The sequence below is a fragment of the Mus musculus genome, chromosome 13 (genome assembly GCF_000001635.26).
Source record: "Mus musculus strain C57BL/6J chromosome 13, GRCm38.p6 C57BL/6J".
In the NCBI taxonomy this organism is placed as follows: Eukaryota; Metazoa; Chordata; class Mammalia; order Rodentia; family Muridae; genus Mus; species Mus musculus.
Window position 1 is genome coordinate 94,556,363 of NC_000079.6, and position 10,281 is coordinate 94,566,643.

The 10,281-nt window shown below is 41.8% G+C and overlaps 1 protein-coding gene across 4 annotated transcripts in view; it reads left to right on the forward strand.

Annotated features, from left to right (window-relative positions):
• Ap3b1 (adaptor-related protein complex 3, beta 1 subunit) overlaps positions 1 to 9,954 on the forward strand; it is a 207,357-nt gene extending 197,403 nt beyond the window's left edge. For all 4 annotated transcript variants that reach the window (XR_001780749.1, XR_382728.3, NM_009680.3 and 1 more), the window contains one exon: positions 9,243 to 9,954. Coding sequence is in view for 2 of the 4 variants with exons in the window: in NM_009680.3 (NP_033810.2) it covers positions 9,243 to 9,396 (154 nt within the window). In the remaining 2 variants the exon portion in view is untranslated. The remainder of the gene's footprint in view (positions 1 to 9,242) is intronic.
• Positions 9,955 to 10,281: the final 327 nt, after the last annotated feature.

A 10,281-nucleotide genomic window follows, 5' to 3' on the forward strand; every position in this document is an offset into this window, starting at 1 on the left:
AGTGAAAGGCATATCTTCTGGACCTTCCCATTGTGGACAATTATGCTTTACACAATATATCCACTCTAGCATTGCAATTTCCCTAAGTCTTAAAATCCCTTCATCAACACTAAGCCACGGAATATCAGGCATCTCCAAGTCATTTCCAGTAGGCCATCTTTTGATAAACACCTCAGCCAACCATTCAAACAAACTTTTGACACCTTTTTTAACTATGCGAGCTTCCGTATTAAACCTAGAATCTCTACTCAGAGGACCCATGTCAATAAACTCAGCCTGCTCTAGTTTTATGTTCCTTCCACCCTTATCCCACACCCTTAAAATCCATTCCCACACATATTCACCAGGTTTCTGCTTGAATGAATTAGCAAACTCATTAAGCTCCTTAGTAGTGTAGCGAATTTCCTCATGGACTACACTTTCTACCTCCCCTCTAGGAGCCTGTTTTGCTTTGAGTCTGGTTACAGGTCTAGAAGAAACTATTGGTGGGCCGTGAGCAGACTCTGCAAAATTAATTTCCTCATGTGGGGAAGGCATTATTTCAAGAGGTGGGGCTGAGGGTACTACTTCCTCAGGTGGGGCAAACCCTTGAGAATCTGAGGATTCAAAATTCTCAGCTTCAACATGGTCTTCCCACACATCCCCATCCCATGTTGTAGGATCCCATTCTTTGCCAATTAGAGCCCTTACTTTAACTGTCGACACACTCTGAGGCTGAGACTTGAATTTTCGCTGTAGTTCAGCCAACCTTACAATGAGAGTTTCTGTTTGATTTTCTGCAACTTGAGCTCTATTGCTACAAGAGAGAAGATTCTCCTCAAGGACACACTTAGCAACTTTTAGATCGTTTACTTGTGTCTGGAGCCTTTCGATTTTATCACACAACTCCTTCCTTTCATTCATCATTTTTTCCACAGATACTAAGAGCAGCCAGCCAGTAAAATCATTTTTCGATTTTTTCCCCATCTTGTAGAAAGCTTTGTGCACTGAATCACCTAATTCATTAAGAAAATCAAGGGCATTAGCTTCTTTAAGTTCGGAATATAGTTTCAACCATGGGTCTTCAAAATTCTCTGAGCTCCCAGGAGGGAGAGAATCTGGAGAGGTTTCAATAGTTGAAAGTGCTGGTGGATCAACAAGCCAATTCCAGAATTTTAAAAGATTCATCCTTGTACTTCTGTTACTCTAGAACCACTCCTGGTACCAACTTCTGTATTAGTCAGGGTTCTCTAGAGTCACAGAACTTATGGATAGTCTCTAAATAGTAAAGGAATTTATTGATGACTTACAGTCGGCAGCCCAATTCCCAACAATTGTTCAGTCGCAGCTGTGAATGGAAGTCCAAGGATCTAGCAGTTACTCAGTCTCACGCAGCAAGCAGGCGAAGGAGCAATAGCAAGAGCTAGACTCCCTTCTTCCAATGTCCTTATATTGTCTCCAGCAGAAGGTGGAGCCCAGATTAAAGGTGTGTTCCTTAACTCGGAGATTCAATCTTCTGGAATCCATAGCCACTATGGCTCAAGATCTTCAAACCAAGATCCAGATAAGGATCTCCAAGCCTCCAGATAAGGGTCACTGGTGAGCCTTCCAATTCCGGATTGTAGTTCATTCCAAATATTGTCAAGTTGACAACCAGGAATAGCCACTACACCATCCTAAAAACATTTTCTTATACCTAAACAATTTAAGCTTATAGCAAGATTCTTTTGACTATCTAGACTTCAACCCCACCAGAGACCTGAGAAGGAGTAAATATTACCTGTGTGTGCAGGAAGCACAGGGACGCAGCTTCCAAAAATTATAGAAATGACAGAGACAGCCAATTGCCTGGACAGTCCCAATATTCTCTGTAATGTTGGAGCATCTATCTTCAGCCTTCTGGCCCAGAACATCTGACAGACCTTGTGTGAAGCAGGAATTATGAAGGACTCGCTTACCCTGTATTGGCAGAACTTGGCAGTCAACTTCCCTGTGTTCATTTGTTCTTTTTGGACACGATGTCTGCAGTTGAAACATGCCTAGCTTGCCACAATTAAAGCAACTCGATATGGAGGTTATTGATAGTCATTATCGTCTTTTGAGTGGAGTGGGGGTACTGTTAGGAGCAGACCTGTCTCAATGTCAAAAAGCCTTAATTTAATAAAAAATTTTTTTAAAAAGCATGTTTCAATGCCATGTTCTGTGAGTCTCTGAGATTTGTGAAGACCATCTATTCATAGCATATGTGAACAAGCAAATATTGCCTGTCTCCAACTACCTATTATCTGTACAACACAGGATGCATATGTCTGTGATAATCCAGACTAGTATCTGACAAGACCAGGAGTTTGATTAACTTAATGTTATTTTGTGTTATTTAATTATCCTAAACAATTTTTAAAGGATTGGGACTCAACATTATATTATTAAATGAGTTGCATAAGTATAATACCTATATAAGAGTTGAAACATATATATGTATATATACATACACACATATATATAATGTTGTAACAAAATTAATCTTGCTTTGTATCAATATATAAAGATTTATACCAATACAAACCTTAAACCTATATCAATATACAAAATTCTGTACCAATGTAACAAAAATAGCCTCAATTTTGCATTAAAATATAAAGATCTTTGCCAATGTAAGATTATGACTATAAAATATTTTAAATTTAGAAGATTTAACAGTCCTCCCCTATTTGTCTAATATTTTATAATATTTCTATGATCTTCCTTTTTTACCCCCGCTCTCTAAGAGAAAGAAAGAAAGAAAGAAAGAAAGAAAGAAAGAAAGAAAGAGAAAGGAAGGAAGGAAGGAAAAGAAGAAAAGAAAAGGGAAAGGAAAAAGAAAAGGAGAGAAAGAAGAGGAAAGACAAGATAGAAATCCCTGAGTCTAAGCTCTCTATTTTGTTTCTTCCCTGTCTAAGACCATAATTACTTGTAAATCATCCCCTAAGACAACAATATATTTATTACTCAAAAGTGACCAAAACCATCCACCCCAATTTAAGCGATTAGGATGACAGTCTTCTTGTAATTGCTTCCTATTGAATTGGGGTGGGGGGGGGGGAAGGAAAATTAGAAAAAAAAATCATTAGTCTTTAAGAAAGCTAGCTATAGTATTTGTTGTCTAGTCTCTGTATGTTGAGAAATTGGAGGCGTAAATAAAGTCCCAGTTAGAACAGTCTGGAAGGCTAGACCAAGTGAGCTAGCTGTTGTGACGTTGTCCCAGAAGTGAGTCTTTAGAGGAAACAGTTTAAATGTAACTGAGGTAGGATCAAGGCAGGGACTGGAAAAGTGGGTCTCAGCATCTCAGCATCCGGAGAGTGAGTGTTGTCAGGGCTGCATTTTTGGTGGTTTTTTCTGCAGGTTTCAGTTTGGGTTTTTCCTTGCTTAGTGTGGTATGCTGTGGTGTGTTTTGTTTGTTTTGCAATACAGGCTTGCCTATAGCCTAGCCTGGCCTGGAACTTGCCCCAGCCTCCCAGATGCTGAGATTATAGGTGTGAGCCACCACATCTGGCTCCAGGGTACTGTTTTTGTTTATTGTTTTCTTTTCTCATAGAACCTCTAGGAGATTTAAATTCCATGTGATTTTTGAGGATTGTAATGCAAGCAATTTTTGCTTAGCCTGTGACATTGGCTGTCTCCATGCACACATTTCAGAAGCTCCAAGACTACTTCCAATCCCAATTTAATCTGTCCTGAAACGAGGGTTTATATAAACATTTTTTGATGCAATGGTATCTGACTGGGTCTCTTCTCCAATAAGATACCTTTTGAGTCCAACAGAGCTGAGAGTTGGGAAACAGGCTAATGACCGGTGCTCCTTCTGCTGGCGAGTGGTTGTCCACTAGAGGGCAGCACTGCTTTTGGATCTACTTGGGAACCCTACTGGCTCTAGGAACAGCATCTCATTTGAAAACAAACTTGGACCTCAGTTAATTTTACACATAATGACAAGCTAAATATTCCAGGCATAACCAGACTGCACAGCTGATTTTTTTCCCTCTAAAACATTCTGTATTTAAGTTTTGTTTAATTTCTCTTTTAGTTAGGTAATACTCTATAATGCTCAAGTTTACTAAGAATAAATAGATGTTTTCATATTTTTAAAAAACGAGAAGAAAAGAATCCCTCTGGGATGACAGTTTTGTCAGGGATCAAAGAAAGGGGCTTTCCTTTTGGCTTCTGTTGTTAACTCTGTCTCGTCCACACCCCACCAAGCAGGCAGACCAGACGTGCTGTAGGAGGGTGGCATCGTGTTTCCCTTAGGAAACACTTCAATTTTAGCTTTTTTTTTATACAAAGACTAGATCACTAGGCTGACAGTTGGGATGGTTTTTATCTACATCCTAATGGAAGTTTGGTTTTCTTACCTTTTTTTTTTTCTTCACCTATTTGCTAGAGAGATTCTTTCCCAGTGTTCCAGGTCAATTTTTTAAAAAACTTGTCTTGGATAAATTCTCTAAGTCTTAATCTCTTGTTAATGTCTCCCTTCCTGTTGTTGTATAATGGACTGAACTTTAAATGCCACTTAATAGCCAGCCAAATAGAACTCTGCACCATGCAGAGCCTCTGTCCGTTGTCCGTCTGCAGCGCCCTAGTGTGTTAAGCCGAACCAGTAAAGATTTACAGTGTTGTGTCCTTGGGAAGATAATGTTCCGGACCAGACGGCTTCGGATTGATGTGTAGGGCCCTACTCAAGCCAGGCTTTCTTACACATAACGACTGTGCGGCTTCATTACACATTTGTCAACTTTGGACTAATTATTTTTATACAGCTAGGGCAGGGCAGTGCATCCTGTGATCGTCTTTCTTACTAATAGGATTCTGTCTGCTTCAGCAGGCAGTAATTGAAGGCTTCATGTATGAGTCGGGGAAAAAAAAGTTTTAGCCTGAGTGGGCCATTGTCACAGTTTCTGATAACCAGTAGAACAGAAAGCAGGAGGAAATTGAACTCAGAATAGAAAAATCAGAGAGCAGGAGACTATCCAAGAGAAGACAAAAGCTTGTCGCCAAGCTGTTGTTGGGTGCAAGGAGTCTGCCTCTGCATAAGGAGCTGGCGTTTGTGGGTGCCCCAGGCCAGCAGGCGCAACCTCTCAGAGCTACTCACATTCATGTGCTGGCGTATTCGCTTTACAGCAGGTGAACTGCAACACATCCTGTCTAGGGGGAGAAAGGGAACATTATAGTTTATAGCCAGCTTCTGACAGATTTAAATGAGTTGTAGACAATATATTTATTCCGAATTTATTATTATGTGACCGGTTTCATCATTCCTACAGTAGTTACAAAATAACTTTTTACAAGAGTGCAGCACTTTTTTCTCACTTGGGTCACAACATGAGCTTAGTTGGCCTTTTTCTTGAATCTTATGAATTCAACAAAGATTAAATGTCAACTGCTAGAGATAATGGACAAGACATTCAGTGAGATGGCATACGGATGCGACCTAGCGTTTCACTTGCCGGCTTGTCAACAGTGGGTGCTTCTGTTAGAATGGAATGAGCATCATCAGATGCCGTCCTTTCGTCACATGGGGCTGTTGTGCACAAGGTAGCTCTACCCTGCCTGAGTCTCCCTTGTCCTCACTTATGGTGCCCAGGTTATCTATCTCCCGAGTTCCCTCCCTGATACAGCTCCATCCAAAAGGATTTATAGTCCTTATGACTGGGGACTTGAAAGGACTAAGCAGATGATACTTAACGTTTTCAGTCTCTAAGAACAGGGATAAAAATAGGAAGGGGAATTAAGTCAGGACACCTTGACTTACAGACCATTCAAAGTAAGCACATAATTGTGCAAAGAGAAAATCTTCCTTCAGGATTCTGACATAATAACAGAATCGGAAAATTAGTCTGTTGACTGATAAAAGCAAATATTGAGTGTGTTTTTGCATCTATTGAAAGACTGCATATGACCTGTATTCATAATGCCTTAGTTTGAGTGCCTGCTCTGCCATGCACTCGCCCTGTGTCTCAGGCAAATGCCTCCAGTTCTGTGGCCTCAACCTCCTCATCTCTGTCAGTCCCCTGCCTCCATGGGTCAGATGGAATTGTGGGAATGGTTAGCACTCACCTCTGGTCACATGGTATAAACAGCTACTTTATAGCAGTCAGAACTTCTGCCTCCTGAAAAAAAAAAATGCCACTATAGGACCTTGTTTAAGACCAAGTACTGAGGACCTGATAACACCCATCAAATTTAGCATATATTCACAATTAAGGTCTCTAATGATTGTTTACTAACCAGTATTCTTTTTTATAACTATAATTTTAAAATATGCTAATATATATAGCTTATTCAGAATTTAAATGATGAGTAACTTTGGGAAGTTTTTCTGCCTTCCACAGACCCAAAGAAGCCAATTGTCATCATGCTATGTTCCAATTAAATACGTTCTTTTTGAACTGTGAAGTGGGCGTGTCAGGACATCTGATCTCCTGGTCCCTGCTTTAAGGCACAGCTTCCAGCCTGCATACTGCCAGCCGGACACAGCCGCCTGTGTGTCTAAGGGGCAGTGGCATGGTTGCTAGGGTGCTTGCTTAGTGCTCTGCTCATTCTGCCGCTGCAGTCTAAGCAGACGCCCCGGCTTTCCTGTGCCTGATCTTTCAGGCAGAGAATTTTAAAACAGGATTTGAAAAACATGCCCAGGATACTGATTTTAATCTCTATAAACATACTGACATTTGTCTTTGCCTAGCCAGTGTTATTGTACATTAACTCTTTCCGTTGTTAATGGAAGAGAAATGAAGTGTGCCTTGGGGCTCTGCCGGCCTGACATTCAGATGGTGCTCTGTGTTCCCATTCAGGCATAATCTTCTCTGAGGTCCCAAGGCACAAGTGTTAAGTAAATAAAGGGACTAAGAAGACTGCTGTTGACATAATTATAGCCCTGTCAGATAGAGACCTCTGTTGAAATATTTGTTGAATGAATTACAAGTATGGTGACCAGATCTATGGGGAGAGTTGAGTAAATGAATGGAATATAGAGCCACTGTATCCTTGTGACTAGTTTAGCAAACTATAGAATTATCATTCTCCTATGAAGCTAAACCGCCTTTAAAGTTTAGACATGGAGGCTGGAGAAATGGCTCAGTAGTTAAGCGGGCTAACTGACTTTCCAGCGGTCTTGTGTTCAGTTTGTAGCATCTACCTAAGGTGACTCACAACTGGCTATGCCCTCAGCTTCAGGGGGCCCCAGCCCTCTTCTAGACTGTGTGGGCCTGCAGACACCCACACAGACACATAGGCATATTTCCTTTTAATTTAGACAAGATAAGTGCATTCATCTGTAGGGGTGATAAGAGATGAGGGAGTGGTATGTATTCTCACAAAGGGAAGAAGGAGGAGGTGCCCACAGTGCCTCACCTCTTGTGTGCCCATACAAAAATCAGATATATACATACATATATACATATATATAAATATATGTGTGTGTGTGTGTGTGTGTGTGTGTGTGTGTGTGTGTGTGTGTGTATACATACATATATATGGAGCTTATTTTTAAAAATGAAACAAAACTCCTTAGGAACATGGTTGTGATTTACACTCCTAAACTGGTTCACCTCTCTGTTGAAACTGTCTCTAATTCTTACAAGTTTCCAGCATGTTTGAGGCTATGCAGAAAATGGTTAGAAAGGTTGCTGACGCGCCTTGCTAACGCACCATTAGCTGGTGTTTTACTATGTGTTGTCAGAGCGCCGAGAATATTTTCAGCCAAGTGAGATGAGGATGGTTGTCTTGTTGTCGGTGAAGATCTCATTTCCATCGTTCTCTTTAGGCCAAACACGACTTGTTAGATTTTTAAAAAGAAAAAGAATCTAATGTGTTAGATAAGCTCTTGATGTCATTTTTTAAGACTCAAAAAAGAAATTACTTTTGATTTAAAGAGAATCTGCTTCCTGCTTAAGTGGCTAATATTTTAATTAAGTCGGGAGTGAAGTTTTTCTGAGTGTCTCCTGATAAACTCCCTCTTTTATGTTGATGGTAATTAAACAGATCCCTGAGGACCCCGCTGGCTCTGTGCGAGGCCCATGCTAATTGTCAGACATGAGACACTGACCAGTTGGTTTGCTCTTGAATAGTCCGCAGCATGCTGTCAGCTCGGCAGTTTTATTTGTATGTATTGTGAGCTGTTGTCAGGGCTAACTGGGTGCCATTGTGGCTGAAGATGTCGCGCAAATTGAGGCAGATGGCTCAGATTCAGACACGTGTCACCCAGAGAGGGGAAAGGGGATTGGCCCTGCAAAGTGGGGTCACAGCAGGTCACAGACCTGCTCCACACTTGTTAGTGTGTTCAGAAGCTCATGTACAGCAACTTTGTCTTTCTCCAATCATCCCTGCAATCAGACTCCCTCCCCTCAAAATGTGCAGGGGGCAATGGAGGCCTAGGAGGGGGTGCCAGCCCTCCTCTGAGGCTTGCAGTCCCCTGTGCATGCAGAGTGAAGTAGCGGGGTTGACAGAAGTCCGCTGTGCCTCCCTCCCTCCGGCAGCTTTCCAGTCGACTGCAGTGTTACAAGGCTCGTTTTGCTTTTAATTCCATGTAATTGGTAGCTTCTTCGTGTCTTGGAATTTAGTAATAGCACATTAGACCTCAAGTTGCCTCTATTATATCCTAAAGCAAAAAGAAGGATCTAATGTCCTGAATATTAAATGAGGCTACGGGGTGGCGCTCGGCTGTCATGTGACTTTGTTTCATGTCACCATTAACAGTAGAGATTGAATTTGAATATTTTACGTGAGCCACTGAGACTTAGGAAGAATTTTATAATGTATATAAAATTATCTAACTTCTTGCATCCTTTTCAGATATGAGGAATTAAAATTCCAAGCACTTTGAGAAAGGTAATAGTTCTTACTGTGTCTTAGAAATAAAACTATGGCAGTGCATTTGAAGCAGCCCTGTGCGTGGTGACACTTTAGCCGTCAGGACAAGGGGTGTTTCCTAAGTACAGCCTAATGGAGAGTGCCCACACGCTTCTGCCGCTCAGACTAATGAGGAGCATAGGCCTCCTTTGCGTGTTCCGTGTGTGAGATGCGCTCGGGTGGCCTGCCTGCATGTGGGAAGCACGGGCTGGGCAGCTGATTGGTTTTCTAAAGGATGCTTGGCTTTGGTGTGGAACGGTAAGGCTCCTTGAGTAAATCGCGTCATTAAGAAAAAGAGTTACTTTAAGCCTGTTTGAACGGATGCCGTCTGCTCCTCCTTTTCCCCTCTCAGGATAAAAGGTCTCTCTTATGTGTTTTTGCAGGTTTGCAGCTAGAACTGTGCACAGTGGGTCGCTGATGCTAGTCACAGTGGAACTGAAGGAAGGCTCCACAGCCCAGCTTATCATCAACACCGAGAAAACCGTGATTGGTTCTGTTCTGCTGCGGGAGCTGAAGCCTGTCCTGTCCCAGGGGTAACCTGCTTACATCTGGACTTCAGAATCTGGCACACAACAAAAGTGCCTGGCACCCACTGCTGCTGCCTTTCATTTATAATAATAGCCCTTCCATCTGGCAGCAGGAAGAGCGCACTCTCGACATTCTTGTCTCTGCTTTAGAATGCTGCTGTGTCTGTCATGTGTGCACTCCTCGCCCCTCCTCGCTTTGCTAACCAAAGAACATATATTTTACTGTCCATTTCCTCAGCTCCCCAGTCCGAGTAGCATTTTCTCTGCCCTCCGACTTCTTTTGACCTCATCTTCCTTCTGGGTTTTGAGAACAGTGGGTGTGAATCAGTGCTTGGCAATCGTCCTTCTTACAGCAGTAAGCAAAAATTAGCAAGGAACGTGTCCGCATGGCCTCTCAGCTTGGTATGTGAAAAGGAAATAGCATACTTTTTCAAAAATAAATAAATAAAAATGGCATCTCTGAAAATCCCATTCTTTGATTTTCCTGGTATTGTAATTGGTTATTGACAATTGTCATCATGAAATTACCCCTGAATAATCAGGTAAATAAAGGAGTATATGAATAGCATTTGCCTCTCCTAATCCTTACTGGCTGAACTTTCTTTGTTCCAAAATATTTCTGGTCACACTGTGGAGAAACTTCTCCCAACAAGGTGAGCTGTTTGCTTCTTGGAGATGGGTTCACTGAGCAGCCTGCTCGCCTTAAACCTGAGATCCTCCTGCCTCTGCTCCCCTGTGCTGGGAGGACAGGAATGCACGGCATAGCTCTCTAAACTAGGCAGACATTCTAACCGTGCTGCAGAATGGCTAATGAGCACTTTCATAACATCAGGAGCCTCTGTGGAAAGTAAAACAGCTCTTTCTGTACAGACTTAATTGTAGAGCTCTGATTACC